This window comes from Bombina bombina, chromosome 5 (genome assembly GCF_027579735.1).
Source record: "Bombina bombina isolate aBomBom1 chromosome 5, aBomBom1.pri, whole genome shotgun sequence".
Lineage (NCBI taxonomy): Eukaryota > Metazoa > Chordata > Amphibia > Anura > Bombinatoridae > Bombina > Bombina bombina.
In genome coordinates, this window is record NC_069503.1 from 785,242,619 (window position 1) to 785,267,378 (window position 24,760).

At 35.3% G+C, this 24,760-nt stretch overlaps 1 protein-coding gene across 1 annotated transcript in view; it reads right to left on the minus strand.

The window, feature by feature from the left end:
- DOK6 (docking protein 6) overlaps positions 1–24,760 on the minus strand; it is a 465,273-nt gene that overhangs the window by 427,987 nt on the left and 12,526 nt on the right. Inside the window, exon 3 of the mRNA XM_053715854.1 lies at positions 14,847–14,961. Coding sequence (XP_053571829.1) covers positions 14,847–14,961 — 115 coding nt within the window. The remainder of the gene's footprint in view (positions 1–14,846; positions 14,962–24,760) is intronic.

Sequence of the window (24,760 nt, forward strand, 5' to 3'; positions counted from 1 at the left end):
TACCTAAACTGATTCACCCTGATCAAACAGGGTTTATGAAAGGCAGATCGTCTTTCACTAATTTAAGGAAACTGCTCCTAACAGTAGACTATTATAGTAATCAGGAGACAGAGACTAAGCAACCAAGTAGTGATAAGGCAGTGATTGCTATCGATGCCGAAAAGGCATTCGATGCAATTGATTGGCAGCATCTTTTTGATTCCCTAGAACGATTTGGATTAAAGGGTCATTTCTTGAAATTTATCTACAAGTTATATGATAAGCCATTCTCGGCCCTGGTAGTAAATGGTCTACTTTCAGAGAACTTTCAATTAAATAAAGGGACTAGACAAGGGTGTCCATTGCTCTTTAATTTAAGTATTGAACCTTTGGCAGTTGTCTTGAGAAATAACTTGTCTGGTATTAAAGTAGGCCCTAAAGAATTTAAAATATCCCTCTATGTGGATGACCTCTTGGTGTTTATTAGTAATGCAAGTGAAAATATTCCAAAACTTATGAAGATCCTTCATAGTTTCAGTTCTTTCTCAGGGTATAAGGTGAACTCACAAAAATCAGAGATATTATGGGTCCAAAAGACTGAACATTATAGAGGAGAAAGTCCTTTTAAGGAAGTTAAGAGCTTAAGGTATTTTGGTATTAATGTTAACATAACCCCAAAAAAGTGGTATGAGGAAAACTGTTCAGGATTAATAGACAAGGTGCAAAATGACCTCCAAAGATGGACAAATTTCCCCCTTACTTTAGCAGGAAAAATTAACTTGGTTAAAATGATAATTCTTCGCAAATTGTTATACATTACACAGAACATGCCATTGTTTCTAAAATCCACCGATATAAGAAGGCTAAATAAAGCCTTCAAAACCTTCTTATGGGGGAAAGAGAAATTTAAACTGTCCTTACATAGACTCTCCCAAGAGAGAGAATCGGCAGGCTTTAACTTGCCTTGTCTTAAAAATATAATTGGGCGTGTCTAATGAAAATTATTCCAGATTGGCTGTTAGATGTGGGTCACCTTCAATTAAAGGACTTGGAACAGGACCTCTTTTCTCCTCTTTCTCTTAAAGCTGCAATACACTTAGAGTTATCCAAGCTACCAGTTCTAATGAAAAGATTGTCACCTTTAAAAACCCTATCCTGGGAGGTGGAGCCTGGCCACGTTTGCTGATGGCCGCACACTGAAAGTGCTTCGATACCTAATTACTCTCAGCCTAAGGTATAACGCAGCCAACAACACTTTTATGCCCCAAAAACTACTATAACTAAGTTAGGAGCATATATACATCGGAGCAGTGACCATCTTAAACTTTCTGGGCAGTTGCGCTCATCTGCTTGTGTGAGGAGGCCCGCTGCAGCAGCAGGAAACAACTACAGACCGCCATTGACCCTGGGCTTGTACATCTGCAGACATCGGCAGAAAATCAGCTGAGGCAAACGGAGGCCAATTCTGACTGATAGCCCTGCTCCACAGAGCCCAGTCACGGATGCTGTGATCGTTGCTGCAAGGGCCTATACACCAGAGCGCGCCCGACTATAGCAGAACAAAGCCAAAGGAGAGGCGGCATCTGAGACCTCCAGTCTGTCGGCGATCATAGAGGCAAGAGTGCAGAGACAGGCGGCACGATCGCAGCTCTGATGCTGGTGCTTGAGACCGGTGAGTGAAGATTGAGTGACGAGCAGCTCATTAGGTTTCCAGGGCACACAAGCACAGGGTCCTAAAATAGACGGACAATAGTGATTCTGCAATAAGCAGCAGAACTCTCATTGATCTACACCTTGCACATATATGTCTTAGGGACTGACAGCTTAACAGGTCCTGGTCTCTGTCGCTGCTGCGACCAGAATATTTTATAACGGTTTCCTAAGGTACCTTTGCATAAGCCACGTGGTCTACAGAAAACCTCCAGAGTGGTGCTGCTGTACTAAAGTATATTGCCTACATTAACACAGAGACATACCGGAGAGTGTAGCTTATTCCACAGGGGGTATTTCCTCCCAATATTATAAATCACCATTGTATACAGGCACATTAGTTATGGCAAATAGGAAAGGCCCTAAGTCTCACAAGACCCTACGTTCATCAAATATGGAGAATTATCTAATTTCAAGTGACACAGCTCAATGCTCCCATAAAGAAGCGTCAGACTCTACTGGGCTGACTGAAACAGTTCCTTTCCACAATTCAGAGCCTAGACAATGTGACTATGTCACAAAGGAAGATATCAGGCATCTGTCTTCTAAAAATGACATTAAGGAGGCCATGTTGGAAATGAAACACATGTTTGGGGAAATTAAGAAGGACATAGCTACAATTGACCGCAGAGTCACACTAGTTGAGGAGTCACAGGAGTCACTACTCTCTGATCTTCAGCATAATTCCAGCTGCATGCAGTCGCAAAAAATGATTGTTATCAGTCTCACCGACAGGATAGAAGACTTAGAGAACAGGAGTCTGTGAAACAATCTGAGGGTAAAAGGGGTACCTGAGGTGGTGGCTCCAGCAGAAATCAATCAGTATATACAAAGACTCTTTAAGCACATCAAAAATGAACCTGACGCTGAAGATATCCATGTTGAAAGGGCTCATAGAGCATTGCGGACTAAACCACCAGCAAGGGCCCCGCCAAGAGACATCATTGCAAAGCTCCTGCCATACAGGGACAGGGAAGATATACTCAGACACTCCAGAAACAGGCAATCCCTGACATATGAAGGTGCTGAGATCCAGATCTACACTGACTTATGTCCGGTGACGCTACAAAAGAGGAGAGAGATGCGGTTTATTACATCCAGCCTTAAAGAGCAAAGAATCCAATATTGGTGGGGTTTCCCAACCTGCTTAATTGCTACTAAAGATGGAGTTACAGCTACATACCGGACACCATCTGACTTAACAGCCTTCAATCAAGCCATGGGCACACAGATCAGGCCTCCTGGCCCTGCAGCAGAGCCTGCTCAGCAGAGGGACAATCACATGGAGGAAGGAAATCTCCCTAGTAGAAGACAGCTTTGAGGCATCCATCCCTCTCTTACCAACCACGTTACATAGTAAAAACCCTATCCTTGCTTGGCAAAAAGTCTGTAAAACCTTAAAAGTTGACTTTAGATTTTCTATATTTTTACCTATTATAGGCAATCTTGAGTTCCCAGAAGGAATAAAAAGTAAGGTCTTTAAAAATTGGAAATTAAGAGGGCTAGAATATTTCTATCAGTGCATAGATTCAGATAGTGGTAGCATTCACTCATTTGAAGACAACAAATCTCAATTCGGGATAGATAATAAAGACTTTTTTGGTTATTTACAACTTAGACACTTCTTGAATACCAAGAAAAATGTTCTTTTTGTTGCAAATTGGGAGGGCCTTTCTACAGGGATTGCCCTTTTTCGCTCTGGTAAGTACTCCCTCTCTTACTGGTACAGGTTATTATTGCAAAGAGACGGGGAAGTTAATCTTACATTATTGACACAAAGGTGGGCAGCTGATATCCCAGGGATTAATAACAAGGCATTATGTAAAAGTATTATGAGAGCCTGGTGTGCTACACCTTTACTTGCCTGGAGAGAGTCGCAATTAAAATTGATTAATCGCATTTATGTAACGCACCACATCTTAAGTCTATGGAACAAAAACCAAAGTTTTGCATGTTTGAGATGTAACTTTCCAAGTGCAAATTGAATTCACTGTATTTGGAATTGCCCAAAGGTATTCAGATTTTGGGCCAAAATATCCTTTTGGCTCTCAAAAATTCTTAAACAACAGTTGTATCTAAAGAAAGAAGATATAATTTTGCTATAGGAAAATGTGCATTTGATGCCTAACTTGAATATTGTTTTCATAAATTTTACAATATTATGCGCCAGGAATGTTATCTTTTCCCCCTGGAAATCTAAAAAAAACTCCAAACTTTTCACAATTTATTAATAATATACATACAAAATTAGTTATTGAACAATATGATACTTCTATTGATTCTGAACAAGAAATTAAGAGATTTTTTAATAAATGGAGTAACTTTATTCAAAGCCTACCAGTTGGTATTCAGAAACAATATATTTTTCCTTTTCGTAATTCAATATATGTACAAGAAGCATGTCTCAGAGGAGAGTTGCCAAACTAGAAGAGGTTGATTTCACTGGCGGGGATGAGTCGGGATGCATGGAGAGGGGAGTTCAGTTCAGTACAGTGGGGTTTGATTTCCCTTACCCCCCCCCCCCCTTTTTTTCTCTCTCTTTTTTTTTTTTCGTTAGGTTGTTTAATCTTTTTTTGTTTTTGTGTGTTAGCGATGTTTAGTGTAATGGTATTAGGTTATAAAACTATAAAATTCCCCGTATCAAGGTACACAGGTTTTCAGACTAGATAATACATTAATGCAATGACGTTTTTTGTAATGTCTATTATGGTTATGTTTTTTTTCTTCAAATGTCACTGTATTTTCTACATTTTCAGTGGATGTGCCTTTGTTTTCTCACCCTGCGTGGTGTGCAAAGGACATCAATCTTATTGTTTGTACCTGATACTGGTTGTAAATAAAGATTTAAAAAAGAAAGAAAATAGAATGTTACCTGCTAACTCGTCAGTATCATGCCTCACCAAATCCAGACCAAGCGTCATGTTTGCTCCCAGCTTCTCCCTCAGCTGAATCTCATACTCTGAGAGTTCAGCCGTATATGGCGCGCCACCACTGGTAGAACATGCATCATGTTTCTCCCTGGCCAGCTTGGCCTTTAAGATTCTCTTAAAGGGACATTAAATCCACATTTTTTCTTTTTTTCATTTTTAAACATCTTTTATTATTATCTAATTTGTTTTATTCTCTTGATATTCTATGCTGAAAAGCATATCTAGATATGCTCAGTAGCTGCTGATTGGTTGCTGCACATGGAAGCCTCATGTGATTGGCTCACCCATGTGCATTGCTTTTTCTTCAAATAAGGATATCTAAAAAATGAAGCAAAATAAATAATAGAAGTAAATTATAAAGTTGTTTAAATTTGTATGTTCTATCTGAATCATGAAAGAAAGATTTTGGGTTTAGTGGCCCTTTAATGTCAGATAATCTCTTCTTACAGTGCCCCACCATTTTGGGATGAGTGCCTTCGGCGGAGACACTGCCAGCTATTTCTCTCCAGATCTCTTCTTTTCTGGAGAGCGAGGTCTTTTGGACTTTGGAACCATAATCATAATTCTCTAAAACAAGGGTAACTAAACTTTGTTTTGCTCACAATTAAACTGGATATTTCTCCCAGACTTTGTCTTCCCAGACATAACAAAACAAAATAATATAGCACACAAATGTCACAAGAATAAATATAATGAGAACAAAGACCTAGAGCTCTTATAAAAGCTTAGTAAGACTCCATTTTAAATTCCCTTTTATAGATAGTTAATACGTAGACAATCAGCCGTTAACAATTATACAATATTCGGCAACTTTTACAGTATTAGGACCTCTTTTTTATAATTCCGTCATTGATGACACCTGTTTAATATAATCCTCAAACAATAACTATCTATAATTGTGATCTTGATTTCACAGTAAAACAATATTAGCAAATTAGTTTAAATTTATTTATGGCGCAATATAAATTAGTTAGTGACAGTGAATTTGTCATCCTTGTCTAAAGGGTGTCATCCTTGTCTACAGGGTGTCAAACTTGTCTACAGGGTGTACCATTTCACACAGATTATGTGAGAGAGGGCTATTGTCCTACAGGAGAGGGATCGCATCTTTAAATATTTGATAATACTCTTAAGACGCATGAATACAGACAATCCTATGATCAAATGTGTGTTTTTAGTTTATTTTTTTGATAACTAACACACAATACATTTCATTTTATTGACAGTCAGTCATTAGTGACGCATATATTATGATTTATTTTAAATGTTTGTATTACATAGTAATCGTCATGAACACGTGATAAATATAATCCGCCAACCAAATATGAATATTTTTATTTACACTTGCAAGAACCAATTATATTTCTCTATAATTGGTATATTTGTGTCGCACTTAAAAATTATTTTAGATAATTTTTAGGAGTTAAAAATGGTGCGACCACCCATATTTACTGAGGGAGAATTATTAATACTTGTTTATGGGATGAATCGCTATTTCCCTAGGCGCATAGGAGGTGTGAGAGGGATTCAGCACAAGGATAGAGACCGCATCATCTATGAGATGATGCGGAGAATGAGAAGGGTGTCTGGGGTCCGCCGGTCTAGCGAAGTTGTCTATGGAGGTTTTCGGACCTTCGAAGACGCGAGTCGGAGTGATATCACAATTTTCGATCGCTCATTTGAGCATGTAAGTATATTGTGTATTGTACTTATAAATTATGGATACTTAAATGACGCATATCTTTAAAACCAAAAAAGGTTGAATTTGAAATGACTTTCTAAGCTAATCATATTTGTTTTTATTCTATTAAGTAAGAATCTTACATTTATTTGATAATAATCAAAGATTTGTTGAAGCAGGCCCATCTTATTTTTTTTTTGTTTTTGTTTTCTAAATATTTTACTAAATTTCATCCAAAAATTTATATAATTCACTACCCCATAATTTCTGTAGAGGGTCAATCAAATAAAATGTTATTCCTCCTTAGATTATCAACATATTAATTTATTTTATGGAGACATATATAAAGACTAAAAAAGGAGATTAAAACAAACAAATTGGTTGAATGAAAATTCCTGCTCCATCATAATTATTAACAATGCTACAATACATTTTACTCATATAGATAGATAGACAGATAGTTAAAATATATATTATGCATGTATATATATTTATCTATATTCTTAAACAGAAAAATATATTTATATATGTATGTATATCTACATATTTTTCTCATTGGACTCGCGCATGCTGTGTAGCAGTGTTCCGGAATAACACCGGACCATCTTATATTAGAAAAACTTAAAGTTTAAAATCAGATTACTTAGTAATCCTTGTGCTAAAGCATTTATTATAAAAATTGTTGAACAACACTCATCGGGATCCCTGATATCATGTATATACTGCTGTTCGTGTAAAGACCATGTTTATATTTTCTTACGCTCCACTATCATCATATAAACCCAATGTTAAATCAAATATTAAATCACATAAGTATTGCCGGGGGATGATTCTGAACCGCATTTTGAACAGGCGGTAGTTCAAGAGGAGGTGGCTAGAGTGGGGGTGGCTAGAGTTGAATGTAAGTAAAAATAATCTAATGTTTTAAAAAATCTATCTTGAAAAAGAATGTATCTAACATATTTTATTTTGGTCTTTTTCTAGATCAAAATCAGGGCACACAAACTGAGCCATTACTCCAAGAGATATTTGATGAGCTTGCACAAGGACTCAACATTGTGTCCAGGGCTGTGCGGGCCCTGCATGGAGGCCATGAATAGATTTTAACAGCAATTCAAATAAATTAAACAAAAAAAAGTTTGTTAATAAATATGTATTTAATCTAAATTATTGTGTCGCTGTATTCATTTAAATATTAATTTCTATATTAATAAGTGACATGAAACAAAAATATATATTGGAATATGTATAAATAGCATACAATGTGGTAAATTTATATATTTATTATACATTTGGTTTCTCAACGTATTTTAAATACAATTAAAAGACGAGAATATGCAGATAAACTATATAGCTGCTGATTGATGAATGCACATAGATACATCGAGGCACATTTATTGAGGGACCGTGTTTCTGGCGAGTATTCAGACTCACCAGAAACACAAGTTAGGGAGCAGCGGTCTAAAGACTGCTGCTCCATAACCATGTCCGCCTGCTATGATGAGCCGGACAGGAATCTACTAAATTCAAACCGATCGAGTATGATCGGGTTGATTGACACCCCCTGCTGACGGCAGATTGTCCTTAAGTCTGCAGGGGCGGCGTTGCACCATCAGCTCACAAGAGCTGCTGGTGCAATGCTGAATACGGAGAGTGTATTGCTCTCCGCATTCAGTGAGGTCTGTCAGACCTGATCCGCACTGTCGGATCAGGTCCGACAGATATTTGTTAAATCGGACTCATCATATGATTGGCTTGCCCATGTGCATTGCTATTTCAATTAGAAAAGGTTATCTGAGGATTAAAGTGAAAATGAACATCAATTTTATTGTTCATGCTACAGATAGAGCGTACAATTTTAATAAACTTTGTAAGATAGTCACATTCTCAAATTGGCATCATACTATTTGTATCTGTATTTTAAATCAAACATTTAAATGTATTAATCGTGACCATTTTTAATAAAAACATGAGTTGACCTTGCTGATTGAACATCACCAATAAAATTGTGCTTTCCGTTGGGGTTCAATTGAATTTATCTTGCTCCTCAGCCTAGATGCCTTCTTTTTAAAATAAAGATAGCAAAAGAACTAATTAAAATGGTTAATAGTAGTAATTTAGAAAATGGATTTCAATTGAATGTTCAATCAGAATTCTGAAAGTACCTAAATGTGCTTAGTGTCCCTTTAGTAAAAGTTAAACGTTTGTATTGTCGCTTGAAATTATATTCTATGATATTGGTGTCCCATTAATTAATAACAAATATATTTAAAAAAAAAATTAGGATAGATATATACATAATTACTTCTATCATTATATTTACATTTCGATAGATAAATATATACATACATACATACAGATAGAGATATATCAAGGAATATATATGTTTGATGCTGCAAGACAATGAAGCATATAACCTAATAAGTCAATTACAAACTATTAAATATGTATACCCTTCAAAGAATGCAAATATATTATTGATCTACATTTAATGCATTAGTAGATATAGGGATAAAAAAAAGTGCTTTAGATGGATTATGATACAACTTTGCCTGTCTTTAAAAATCAGGGATTACATATTTTGCACCTAACTTTTCGCAATAATAGATATACAGAGACAACAAAAGAACTACAGAACAAGCTCAATTAGCAGCTAGCTCCCACTATTGTAATTTAAATATTTTATTTCTTATCCCTTTCAAATAGCGATAGATTTGAAATAAATACATATTATACTCTGATTACGTTATATTTGCAACATATATGTGTGTGTATATACATACTAAAATATGTATATACAATTGTAAAAACTCTAATTCCCTCTCCATTTTGCAAAGAATATGTCGCTACTTGCTATATTTAAAATTCGATTTAAAATAAAATAAAATTACAATATCTATATACAATAATGTGCTGACGAGAAATGTGCTATGTTCGTGGACAGTACTGAAATTATATAAATAAAGTTGTGAAAAGCCTGAATAGCCGCGACACATAGATGACTGTTAGTTAACACCAGTGCGATCCTCTTCGCACCGTACATGACGCACATGTTTTTGACGGGTTTTTTGATAATTATGAAGAGCGTATTGAGATCCGCCACCGCGATGTTTAGCGAAGTTTGGCGAGCGTATTGACGCCCGCGAATGCACCATAGTTGACGCTTTGATAAATAGGCCCCATGGGCTCCACTCAAATAAATGCACAATCATTCATGCCAGTTGATCATAATTACTATAGTGATTACCTTTTTTGATGAGCTTTTACAGGCCCATAGAGACATTTTCTTTTTAATGTGCTTCCTTTAATTCTGGAATTTACCCATTTGAATGAACAGGCAATTGCCTTTCAAATTATGGGTCTTTTGAGTTTCTAGGCCTTCAGGGAGCTGAGATTGAGGGGTTTTAATACTTCCTCCCTCCATCTAGCATCTGGATTTCCAGGTTCCTGGATTCCCCCCGGTGATGCCGGGCCACTAGGTCACTAGGGGTGCTGTGGCAAGTGCAGGGGGACATGATAAGCTCCAAAAACCCCAGGAAAATGACACATTGCTGTCATCCAAACTATTAGCACTGTGCAGATGATGACCAAGTGTCATCATGTGCAGCGAAGTTGTATAAGAATGCACTCTCTGACATTTTTAAAAATAGAACATTGTTTAGAGGTCTAAATAAAGCAAATCTTATTATTCACAATCCGAAGTTAGTTACACTCTCTGGAATATTTTTCAAACTATATTATTATTATAACCTTCTTCAAGCAAAGAGAGCATAAGAGTACACGTATAAATATCCACTACTACAGACTCCTACTAACTATTGTGCATTTTGAAAGATTGTCATTGTTTGACAACTCTGCACCCTTCTCTTCCCGCAGCTTCATCGGCCTCATAAATCTCCAGAATTCTAGATGTGCAAACAGGGATTGCCTAGTAATGCATCTGCACTACACTAAACCCAAGCATATAACACCCTACTCTGTACATGAAACACTCATTCCAACTTTATCCACGGGTCAAATTGACTATGACTAAGCATCCCAGTACCATATTGGATCCAGAGAATTTGGGAGCCGTGCTATGGTCTTTTGAGTGTAAAAAGTGTTTGATAAATGTGTGTAATTTAATTGTTAATACTATGAATTTTAATTTGCAATTAAGTTGTAAACAGTGAGTGGTCTCTCTAGATCTGTTGAATAATTACTAATATAACAGATGTTCAAAGTGTTTTGTTCTATATACAGATTCTCTTGTTATAAGACCTTGTGAACTATGCGAATTATAGGCCAATTTTACTGTATACTAATATCCATGTTAGGAAATAGACTAGCTGATTTTCGGCATAGTTAAAGGGACAGTTTACTCAAAAATGTTTTCTCCTTTAATTTCCTCCCAATGATCCACTTTACCTGCTGGAGTGTAATTAAATTGTTTACACGTATTTCCATTACCCTTATATTGGCATTTGAATTAGTTTATTTAACCTGTGGTATCCCCACCTACCCTGAAAGTTTTTGACCTTGAGGCCAATGTGTGTTAACACAGCCAGTAGAAGAAATTACACTCCCAGTGGGCTATAAAAGAGATAAGGTATTAAAATGTTAATTTTCCATTGTTCTCTCGAAGTATTAGTGATTGGTTTACGGACAGATATAACATAAAGACACATTATACCTACAAGCTCAACCCATTTTATTAGGTTGTGGCTTCAAAACACAAAATCAGCTAATTCATATACACAAATAAGCCTTAAAAAAGCAAATCTCATACATTGTATACTCTGCAGCTGGTAAAAAAAGTAATTGGAAACACATTAAGGGAAAAACAATTTTATATTATACTGTCTCTTTAACTCTTACTTTAATTTGTAAGTAAAGACAAGTATTGAATAGCATGGGAATTTATTTACATCGCAGTGAAAGCCATTGCTGATCTCCATATAAATGTATCTATTTGCAAAGGGTGCTTAAAAAGTTTAAAACTTAGAAATGTTTGAGTATACGTACTGCTAATACGATCTCCATTACATTAGAGCCAGGGGAATAGGCTAAAGATATAAAGGGTTGTTTCTCTTAATTCTCTGCTAAATATTAAAGCAAACTATTAGTAAGATTATGTGTTGTGCAATCATTATTTGCTTACATTTTACTAGATATTATTTTTTAAATCTGACCTAGAGTTGTTGGGAGCCCTGGTTGGGCAGCAGTAAAATCTCATGGATTGCACGCTGTGCTGCATAGAAATGGGACTCCATCTATTCACTTTCTCCAAAAGAGACTATAATCCATCAATTCTTACTGCGCTTGAAGCAATGCATCCTCCCCATCCCAACCCAGAGACCTCAAGCAACAGCAAAAGCTTACGGAGTACCTTTCTTCTTGAGATATTGTACTGACGCACAATCCTGGAAGGCACTATACTCTTCGACTTTTCCTCCATCTCAAGCTGGAAGGATGCATCATTCATTTTACCCCATTATGGGCAAGGTTACAAGTGGATTGCAAACGTCTGCACCCAAGCGATAAGGCATTTATCGGTGGGTTTGCGCTCATCAGGGTTAGAGTTGGTATTACAAGTTAAAAGTAAACGTAATCGCTTGAGTGCAATTGCGATTTACGCTAGAATGATTACTGCGACTTCATAGCCCTGGCAAAACATGCAAGTTGCACACAAAAACATCAAAAATACATTACAAAGTATAGTTACACTCATAATATCACCATCTAATAAAAATTATTAAAATTAAAACAAAACTTAGAAAGGTATCAGGTGTTAGAAAAAAAAAAGCAGGCAAAGGGCATAACATAGAGATATATGCATAAACACATCTCTAAAGATGTATGTATATATGTGTGTGTATATACATATGAATTTATGTATTTATATGTATACATATATATGTATTTGCAGACATATGTGCACATATAACCACATAAGTACATATGTACACATATATAGACATATATAGAAGTGTATTGGAGTCCTTTGCAGTTAAGTAGATGAAAACATAAAAGCATAATTATGCAATATTCATATTTAATAAAGGTTTTAACTATGTATTTACTGTAAATATTTCACATTCCAATGTTCTGCTAATAACAGAATATATTCTAAGTATTTATAAATAGATTTTCATATATATATATATATATATTTATCTGTATATATCTATATAAAATCATGTATATATAAACAGGTATATATAAACAGATATATATATATATATATATATATAGTAAATATTGTTTTATGAATAAATAGACGATATTCTTGTATGTGAAGAACACTGGAATGTGAAATATTCATGTAGAGAGTAGGATGTAAGTTTTTTTTATATATATTATTTTATATCCTTTTAAATGCACACATTGATTTTATTTGATTTTTGTTTGTGATTGACACATTTATATTTTGGTTTTTGCTTACATTACAAGATCTATTAAATATAATTGCAAACCTTTAGTATCAGATTGGCTATTTCCAGCCTGTATATTTTCAAACATTTTTCTTATCAGAACACAGTTGCTATCTCATAATGGAGCTCGGCATATCTATTTTTTCTTCTTTTTTATTAGCAACACTTCGCAATGGTATTGAAAATGACAGGTGAACTACACATAAGAATTTTAAAATTATTAATGTAGCTCACTTCAGAGATGAGTATTATTTATTTACTGTTTGCAAGTCTTAGACATTTTTCTTAATCCATCATATAAATCTAACCTGAGATGAGCTGTTAAAGCAAGTGAGAGTTTTTCAATTTAAAAAAAAAAAACCTGTGCCAAACAATGATACATTTTTTTAACTCTAAAAAAAATCTCACATAATATCTCACAGAATAAATAATAAAAAATAAAATACTTTAGCAAATGATCCTTTTAAAAAATAAAATAATAATAAAATAATAAATTACTAAACCATTTTTTTTTAGAAATACCTTAGTAATTAGCAATTAATTGCAATCTGTGCAAATGGAGGTTTAAAGTGATGGTAAACAGATCCAGTATGTTGCTAATATACATGGAGTTTAATACATTAGTTGTTTCGAAGATGCGCTATTTCTTACTTTTTAATATAGATATGAAATACAAATTCCCCGTGCTCCACAGCCCACTTCAAGTATCTTTTTCTGTGAGGAAGGATTCAACAGTTCTCCAATTAGTGCTCTTCCCTTTGGGCCCCTTTTGTTGTAGCTAGACAATTCAAACTTTTAGCTTACAGAAAAATTGACTTTTGAAATTGGCGGCGGAGGGAATTTGAATTTTATATCTATATTAAAAAGTAAGTTATAGCGCATCTTCATTACAACTGATGAATTCAACTCCATCTAAAATATCACTAACATCTGTTTTTATAAAGGGGAGAGAGTTTACCATCACGCTAAAGAGAAGAGAATTGAATTGCATCCCAGAGTATGTGTTGGTGTAAATAGTTGGTTCTCACAGTCTAAATGTTTGTTAACCTTTATTTATTATAAACAAAAATGTAAAATATATTGTATGACAGGAAAATAGGTTAAACAGAATTGTAACATTGTATGAAGCCCTATTGAACCTATTGTGCATATTAAAAAGCATTTAGAGAAGGTGAAAACAAATATTATATACAATACTTTGGGTTAAACAACAATACTGTCGCTAAAATTAATTGTTTTGAGAATTCTCTCTTTTTTTTAATTAAAGGGACAGTAAACACCAGAATTTTTTTTTTAAAAAGATAGCTAATCCATTTATTACCCATTCCCCAATTTTGCATAACCAACACAGTTATAATAATATACGTTTTACCTCTGTGATTACCTTGTATCTATGCCTCTGCAAACTGCGCCCTTATTTCAGTTCTTTTGACAGACATGCATTTTTAGCCAATCAGTGCTTGCTCTTAGGAGCTTCATGTGCCAGAGTTCAATGTTATCTATATGAAACACATGAACTAACGCCCTCTAGTGGTGAAAAACTGTCAAAATGCTTTACTGTCCCTTTAAGAGTCTGATAGATTTGATATATATACTTTGTGTAAATATATATATATATATACACACACACATAATAATCAGTTGATTAGTAAACATGATTACTTTACTTGCTCTTATCCAAGGTAATCTTGAAAACCTGGCCTGTTGGGGAGGCCTGAGGACCAAACCAGTGGGTTAAAGTGATCAGGTAAAGTAACCATTTTCTTAGTGATCGTGAGCATCTTTAAATCGTTTCACTACTAGGCTTTAAATGCAGTACAGAAAAAAAATATACATTTACTGTGTTTATAAAGCATATGTCACAGATGCGCATTAACAAAAAATAATTGAGCAAGCTGAAAATTAAATTTGTCACTGGCAAAATTATATTAGGAACTGTACACGCACAATAAACAATGGCTGTGCAAGATGCCTAGATTTAATATTTAGACACAGGGTAAGAGATCATATATAAAGTTCCTAGAAAACTCAACCCTAGCTTTAAGGTAAAACATGCCCCTTCTTATCAACCGGAGTATTCTTTTAAGAAACATTTAGCTTCTTTATACAGCTAATATTCTAATAATTGCTTACCTGACTCACAGGCAAATGTCTTTGATGTCTCATCATGAAAGATAATTGCCACTGCATGTTTTTTGGTCTCTCGAGGCAGTCTTGTTATATTTTTGATGTTGTGAAGTTCTGTTACCTTGAAAAAAAAAAAAAAAATTATGTTTGCTTCCTGAAAGCCTGAAAACTCCTCTGAGCCCTGGTGCAGGAATCCTTTGTTAATTTTAATAAGATCATTTAGTAAACATTAGCTTATAATATTGTGCCATGCTGATTTTACATAGCCTTCATTATATTTACTAGTGTTAAATACTAAAAATACTATTTGCTGATAGTATTAACCACAACATTGCACATCAAAAATGCATTACAAAGTACACTTACACTCATAATACCACGGTCTAATAAAAATAATTTAAAAAAAATTGCACAAAAAAGTTCTAAGGGCTTAAAGAAATGAGGTCTCAGGTGTTTTATTTATATATATATACATATATATATATATATATATATATATATATATATATATATATATATGTGTGTGTGTGTGTGTGTGTGTCTATATGTGTGTACATACTGTATGTATTTATGCATTTACAACCCCAATTACGAAAAAATTGGGACAATATGGAAAATGCATTTGAAAATTCAATTCACCCTCTACTATATTGAAAACACATTATTTGATATTTATTTTGTGAATTAAATGTATTTTTGAAAATATGCACTCATTTCAAACCTGATGACTGCAACACGTTCCAAAAACGTTGGGAAAAGGGCAATTTAGGACTAATAGCAATGTCACAAGTTGAAATAAGAAGGTGATATATGACAGGTGAGGCTATTGTGTAATCATAGTATATAAGGAGCCTCCAAAAAAGGCCTAGTCCTTCAAGAGCAAGAATGGGTCGAGGCTAGCCAATCTGCCAACAGATGCGTCAGCAAATAATCCAACACTTTAAAGGGACAGTCAAGTCCAAAAAAACTTTCATGTTTCAAATAGGGCATGTAATTTTAAACAACTTTCCAATTTACTTTTATCACCAATTTTGCTTTGTTCTCTTGGTATTCTTAGTTGAAAACTAAACCTAGGAGGTTCATATGCTAATTTCCCTTGAAGGCCACCTCTAATCTAAATGCATTTTGATAGTTTTTCACCACTAGAGGGCATTAGTTCACGTGTTTCATATAGATAACATTGAGCTCATGCTCGTGAATTTACAATGGAGACAGCTCTGATTGGCTAAAATGCAAGTCTGTCAAAAGAACTTAAATAAGGGGGCAGTCTGCTGAGGCTTAGATACAAGGTAATCACAGAGGTAAAAAGTGTATTATTATAACTGTGTTGGTTATGAAAAACTGGGGAATTGGTAATTAAGGGATTAAATTTATCTATCCTTTAAAACAACAAAAATTCTGGTGTTGACTGTCCCTTTAAGAATGACATTCCCCAAAGACAAATCGGTAGGATTTTGGGCAATTCACCTTCTACAGTGCACAATATAATTAAAAGATTCAAGGAATACAGTCAAATCTTGGTGTGTAAAGGGCAAAGCTAAAAAAACACTTTTGAATTTGCGTAATCTTCGATCCCTCAGACGTCACTGTCTCAAAAACCGTCATAAGTCTGTAATGGATATCCTGACATATGATCGCAAATACTTTGGTAAATGTCAGTCAACACAATTTGCTGCTGCATCCGCAGATGCAAATTAAGGCTTTACTATGCAAAGCAGAAGCCATACATCAACACTTCTCGACTTCTCTGGGCTCAGTCTCATTTGAGATGGACAGTAGAATAGTGAGATCATGTTTTGTGGTCCGACAAGTCAACATTTTAAACAGTTTTTAGAAAAAACAGCTGTCGCGTTCTCTGGGACAAAGAGGAAAAGGCCCATCCAAGCTGTTATCGGTGTTAGGTCTAAAAGCCAGCATCTGTATGGGGGTGTGTCAGTGCCCATGGCATGGGTAACTTGCACATCTGTGAGGGCACCATTAATGCAGAAGGATATGTATACATTTTGGAACTACATATGCTGCCAACCAGACTTTGTCTTTTCCAGGGACGTTATTTTTTTTCCAGCCGAACAACACCAAAGCACATTCTACCCAGATTACAAGCACATGGTGGCATAAGCAGAGATTGTGGGTGCTAGCATAGCCTGCCTGGAGTCCTGACCTGTCTCTGATTGAGAATGTGTGGCTCATTATGAAGGGCAAAATAAGGTAACAAAGGCCCGTACAGTTGCGCAGCTGAAGACATGCATAATGGATAAATGGGGAAAATTCTGCTTGCTAAATTTAACCAACTGATGTATTCAGTGCCCAAATGCTTAATAAGTGTTATTAAAAGAAAAAGTGATGTTACACAGTGACATACATGATTAAGGGTGTTGACCTGAAACATTGTATTTTTTTACCCATTCTTGTTAAAATAAAGGTATTTTATATAAAGCCTGGAGAGTGCTGCTGACTTCTGTTTTGAATTTGTTACACAGTGCTAAACAGTCACCTGTCCCAACTTTTTTGGAGTGTATTGCAGTCATCAGATTTGAAACGAGTATATATTTTCAAAAATACATTAAATTTACAAAGTAAAACATCAAATGTGTTAATAATGTGTTTTGAATTTTTAAATTACTCTTTTTGCATTTTCCATACTGTCCAAACATTTTCAGATTTGGGGTTGTATATGTGTATATATGTATTTAAAGACAGATATAAACATATAAACACATAAATACATTTGTATACATACATAGACATATTTATAAGTGCATTGGAGCCCTTTGCAGTCAAGTAGTTGAAAACATGAAAAATCATATTTATGCAATATTCATATTTAATAAAGTGTTATACTGTGCATTTACTGTGAATAGTAAATATTTTACATTCCAATGTTCTGCACATAGCAGAATATGTTTTTGCTCCATTGACAGGGGAATAGGTTACTGCGCACGCAATATTCTAAATTTCACTTTATACGTGCATTGGGTTAGAGCACAAACGAAAACCTTTTACTTTTAACTTGAAATACGAGCGCTAACCGCACACAAAAAATGTACTTCTAGCAGAGCTGGCACTCGAGCGGAAGCTTTAAATTACCACTCCACTTGTAATCTGGCCCTTGATTGGCAATAACCCCTAATTAATTGAACATACATGTTGTACAGAAAAATAGTTAATGTTCAATGGTTGTTGGTTATATGCAAGAGGTAGACAAAACAACAAAAAATACTTAACCACCCATATCTTCCCTGACGATGTGTTGATGGTTCTAAACAGCACACAAGCACTTAATTAACAAGCACTTAATTGTGGATCTTGACACACATATGCACACAGATGTGTTGACAGATGATAGATAGATAGATAGATAGATAGATAGATAGATAGATAGATAGATAGATAGATAGATAGATAGTAAATGTTTATGTGTAGTAATGTTAATCTATAAAAAAATATCTTTGGTTGTCAAAAATACTTGTACCAGAGACTGGAGTTCCTCTTTCATACTTATTTATGGTGACATTTACCTGAGACTTCAATATTCTATACCTTCTAATATTGTTTGGCTCAGAGAACAATCTTACTTATATCTTTCCTTAATTGGCCACTCAGGAACATGGATTCCATAAGGCTCGCAAAACTTTGTAAATGACAAGCTTAAAGTATTTTAAATGATTTTGCAATACAAGGCTTAATTGCAGATGTATGCTATGTTTATTTAAGTCTAATTATTTAGTTAAAAGGGCATTTTCTTGTTTTTTGGAGAGTACTAACTAGTAAATGCTTGATAGTAAAATATCAATATATATTAAAATAACCTTTAAACCTTACAAATATGATATAACACTTACTGCAGTCAAAAAATAGATAAATACTTTTAATATTTAAGAAAGTGTCACATTATAATTCAAATGACATGTTATTAACACATATGTCATACATCAAATATTTAGGGCACTATAAAAACAATTATATAGATAATTCAGTCAAGGGGCATAGCCTACTTGATGACAAGAGGGGAACATCATGTAACAGCAGCTGTGCTTGGTGGACAGAGAGGTAGATCCTCAGTAAAATGCATTAATAGTGAGAGTGAGAGTGTCTAAGGAGAGGTTTGAAGCAGATGATACACAACCAGTTTATGATAAGTCCACCAAATCTAATAAAATGTGTACACCACTTAATAGAGAATAAAGTATCTACATAAATACCTTAAAAGAGGGTTGCTTGAATTAAAAACTCTACATGAGACATGTAATTAATTAAAAATAGAAATAATAGAAACAAATCCTAAAAAACAATTATTTAATAACTTGTTTGTCTAAACGTCAAAATATTTATAATTGAAAATAAAAATAAAAATAAAGTCCCCAAAATTGTAATAAATAAAGTATAAAATATGGTACTTTTCAAGCTTCTTTTAAATATACTCTTTTTATATATGTAGCTGATATCCAATTTGTTATTTTGAAAACATCCAAGGAGTTAAATCTAGTCTACTCCCATACATGTGACATCCTGCAGAATAATCCTATGTAACAGGAGGCTCCAAATTTTGGTTGGTCAAGAACAAGCTTCACAATTAAATATGCCAAGCTCCATGCCTCTGCTTCACGGCCCTCCTTTGTATTGAGCACTTTTGAATAATCTTAGTTTCAAGGAGCATTAATCAACAACGCATTTCAGTTCTATTCATGGGCGGTCTGCCTGGATTGGAATGTTAGTGCCTTCTATAGTGAAATGGCAAGTCCATAAGGCTAAAATACCTCAGCTACTGCATCAAAGTGTCCTGCATCAGGAATTGAGGTTTTAGGTAAATTGGAAAATAAATTAACCCATCCAGTATTCCTTGTCCTGTATGATCTGCCCAAGTAATACATGGGCCAATGCCTAAGACTGACAAGGCTGTACCTGGTTTTGCAAAGATGTTGGTCTTTATAGACTTTCTGTCTTATGTCAGTATTAAAGTAAAAGTAAATCCTAGCGTTTTACAAATGCTAGGATTTACTATTGAAACAAATAAGATACTTCATGTAGAAAGCTCCATTATTGGATTCAATTGACCGCCGTTCTTAGCTCCTACAGCAGAGCACGGCTAAAAAAAATGTTGGCTAAAAGGTGACGTTTTCACCTCTTAGCCAATAGCAGTGCGGTAAATCCGGCTCCCATGGGCGCCAAGCCAGATTTACCACACGACTATTGGCTAAGAGGTGAAAACGTCACCTCTTAGCCAAAAAATTTTTTAGCCGCGGGCTGCTGTAGCAGCTAAAAATTGTGATAGATCAAATCAAATAAGGAGCTTTCTACATGAAGTATCTTATACTTCATGAATGAAAGTCCCCTTTATTTGTTTCAATAGTCAATCCTAGTGTTTGTACAATGCTAGGATTTACTTTCACTTTAAGTTATTTGAGGCACTTGGCAGAACAATAGCATAGTCCATTTTTTCTCTTTATGGTCTGGTTCCTGATGGTTCTTAAAATGTGCAGCTAAAGTATAATTTCCTAGTTCATTCCATATGTCAATGTACAGGGAGTGCAGAATTATTAGGCAAGTTGTATTTTTGAGGATTAATTTTATTATTGAACAACAACCATGTTCTCAATGAACCCAAAAAACTCATTAATATCAAAGCTGAATAGTTTTGGAAGTAGTTTTTAGTTTGTTTTTAGTTATAGCTATATTAGGGGGATATCTGTGTGTGCAGGTGACTATTACTGTTCATAATTATTAGGCAACTTAACAAAAAACAAATATATACCCATTTCAATTATTTATTTTTACCAGTGAAACCAATATAACATCTCAACATTCACAAATATACATTTCTGACATTCAAAAACAAAACAAAAACAAATCAGTGACCAATATAGCCACCTTTCTTTGCAAGGACACTCAAAAGCCTGCCATCCATGGATTCTGTCAGTGTTTTGATCTGTTCACCATCAACATTGCGTGCAGCAGCAACCACAACCTCCCAGACACTGTTCAGAGAGGTGTACTGTTTTCCCTCCTTGTAAATCTCACATTTGATGATGGACCACAGGTTCTCAATGGGGTTCAGATCAGGTGAACAAGGAGGCCATGTCATTAGATTTTCTTCTTTTATACCCTTTCTTGCCAGCCACGCTGTGGAGTACTTGGACGCGTGTGATGGAGCATTGTCCTGCATGAAAATCATGTTTTTCTTGAAGGATGCAGACTTCTTCCTGTACCACTGCTTGAAGAAGGTGTCTTCCAGAAACTGGCAGTAGGACTGGGAGTTGAGCTTGACTCCATCCTCAACCCGAAAAGGCCCCACAAGCTCATCTTTGATGATACCAGCCCAAAACAGTACTCCACCTCCACCTTGCTGGCGTCTGAGTCAGACTGGAGCTCTCTGCCCTTTACCAATCCAGCCACGGGCCCATCCATCTGGCCCATCAAGACTCACTCTCATTTCGTCAGTCCATAAAACCTTAGAAAAATCAGTCTTGAGATATTTCTTGGCCCAGTCTTGACGTTTCAGCTTGTGTGTCTTGTTCAGTGGTGGTCGTCTTTCAGCCTTTCTTACCTTGGCCATGTCTCTGAGTATTGCACACCTTGTGCTTTTGGGCACTCCAGTGATATTGCAGCTCTGAAATATGGCCAAACTGGTGACAAGTGGCATCTTGGCAGCTGCACGCTTGACTTTTCTCAGTTCATGGGCAGTTATTTTGCGCCTTGGTTTTTCCACACGCTTCTTGCGACCCTGTTGACTATTTTGAATGAAACGCTTGATTGTTCGATGATCACGCTTCAGAAGCTTTGCAATTTTAAGAGTGCTGCATCCCTCTGCAAGATAACTCACTATTTTTGACTTTTCTGAGCCTGACAAGTCCTTCTTTTGACCCATTTTGCCAAAGGAAAGGAAGTTGCCTAATAATTATGCACACCTGATATAGGGTGTTTATGTCATTAGACCACACCCCTTCTCATTACAGAGATGCACATCACCTAATATGCTTAATTGGTAGTAGGCTTTCGAGCCTATACAGCTTGGAGTAAGACAACATGCATAAAGAGGATGATGTGGTCAAAATACTCATTTGCCTAATAATTCTGCACTCCCTGTAGTTATTTATGTTTGTTTCCGTCTGTGAGTGTACATTGCATTGACAAATCAGACAGAAATTGTGTTAGAATTGGGTTTTCCTGTTTCGACTTTGTGGTCATGAAGGTGCGATCCCACTTGAAAGCATTGTTCCTTTTAAAAATCCAGTAACAAATGTTTAATCTCGTTTGAACATCATTTTTGCAGTTACATTATTACAATGGAGTTATTCAGGGTTTACAGTTACAGCATTACTAAAATGTAGGTTTAGAATATGATAGAAGTCCTTATAATATATACCTGTAGTCTTCTTCTTGATTTTATATGTACAACACGCCAAACTAGAAAATGCTTTGAGTTGCACTATCCAGATATGCTTTAAATTCAATTGTGCTTGAGCAAACACATTTACTTTAAATTTGTAATATGCACGCTACTTCCTATGTGCGCAAAGAGCCATGATAATCCCCTTTTTCACTTGTGCGCAACTGTTAGCACGCCACCCATAATCTAGCCCTGATTGTGATCAACTCCGAAGTGTTTTAAAGAAATTGATTAACTTGTTTTATGGCTTGAAGCAAAATAGCAGGACATGTCCTATTAGCAGGAACAGGCCAATTTTGTAACCAGAGGAGGAGGACAGAGCCATATGTTGATACACTGGGAACTCACTGGGATCTCACAAAAAATGGTGAAAAGGTAGGACAAGGTCAGGTACGGAGGTATTCAGCATAAACTAGGCAACAAAATACTAGGAGCAGACAAGTGGGTAATCCAGGTAACAAATGTCAGAGGTTAGTGATATAATAGATAGTCCAGAATTCTTAGTACAGCAGAGGAGTAGTCCAGAAACGTAAAAAAAACCCCAATTAGTATTAACAGTATGTCAAAAAAGTAATCATAACAGTATGGCAGATAAGAACATAAACCACGTTCTTCATACAGAAATAACCAAGTTCAAATGGAGGTTCTCATTGACCTTTTAACACTGTGTTTAATCTTGTACCAATTTTGCCACAAGGTAATAAGCATACATAGTTCTATAAGAAGTTCTATCCTTAGTGTGGTCACCATATCCACGATAATAAACCTAAGTGCACTATTCTTCAGACACCACGCTATCCTTAGCACTAAAGTTGTTCTCATAGACTGGCATAGGGCAGGAGATGGTACACTTCAGACCTCCGGTCGCACTAAATAGCCTTTTCTTTGTGCGGTCCAAGCCACGTGCAACACTTTTTTCCGGTAAGCTACTAAACTTAAATAGAAAAAATACACATTTATTTATCCATCAAGGTTTAAAGCTTCACATTTTTATAAAACATTGTGTATACATGTTCAATAGGACCATACATGAGTAACATGTGGAGAGTAATTACTGTACCAGTGAAATAATAATTGTGACATTGAATATTCATTAGAATGGTTAAAATGCTTAAATTTGACTTCCATGTATAATTTCAAAATGTAAGTCGGACATGTTTTTATTATCTTTGTGTTAATTAATTCACCAAATCATATGTACTGTATGTGATTCTATGCATACTACACATTGCATTAGAACATGCATTGTTGCATTAAAACATTTTCGGCTAGATTACGAGTTTTGCGTTAGAGGTTATGCGGTACTAACAAGCAGTTTTGTCTCACTGCTCACTTACATACAGTGCTGGTATTACAAGTTTTCTGAAACCCGTTGTTAAAAGACAAGAAGTGAGCGTTGAGCAAAATTTTGCTCATTACCGCACCCAATACCAGCGCTGCTTAAGTCAGCGGTGAGCTGGTCGTACGTGGTCGTGCACGATTTCCCCATAGGAATCAACGGGGAGAGCCGGCTGAAAAAAAGTCTAACACATGCCAAAAAGCAGCGTAAAACTCCCTAACGCAGCCCCATTGATTTCTATGGGGAAATAAAAGTTATGTCTACACCTAACACCCTAACATGAACCCCGAGTCTAAACACCCCTAATCTTACACTTATTAACCCTAATCTGCCGCCCCCGACATCGCCGACACATGCATTATATTTATTACCCCCTAATCTGCTGCCCCCAGTGTCGCCGCCACTATACTACTACTACTATGTAGTAACCCCTAAACCTAAGTCTAACCCTACCCTTAACACCCCCTAACTTAAATATAATTACAACAAATCTAAATAAAATTACTATAATTAACTACATTATTCCTATTTAAAACTAAATACTTACCTATAAAATAAACCCTAAGCTAGCTACAATATAACTAATCGTTACATTGTAGCTATATTAGGGTTTATTTTTATTTTACAGGCAAGTTTGTATTTATTTTAACTAGGTAGAATAGTTATTAAATAGTTATTAACTATTTAATAACTACCTAGTTAAAATAAATACAAAAGTACCTGTAAAATAAAACCTAACCTAAGTTACAATTACACCTAACACTACACTATAATTAAAGAAGTTAACTAAATTAAATACAATTACCTAAATTAAATTAAATTAGCTAAAGTACAAAAAAAAACCCCACTATATTACAGAAAATAATAAACAAATTACAGATATTTAAACTAATTACACCTAATCTAATAGCCCTATTAAAATAAACCCCCCCCCCCAAAAAAAAACAAAAAAAAACCCTAGCCTAAACTAAACTACCAATAGCCCTTAAAAGAGCCTTTAGCGGGGCATTGCCCCAAAGTAATCAGCTCTTTTACCTGTAAAAAAAATACAAACAACCCCCCCAATAGTAAAACCCACCACCCACACAACCAACCCCCCAAATATAAATCTAAAAAAACCTAAGCTCCAAATTGCCCTGAAAAGGGCATTTGGATGGGCATTGCCCTTAAAAGGGCAGTTAGCTCTTTTGCCGC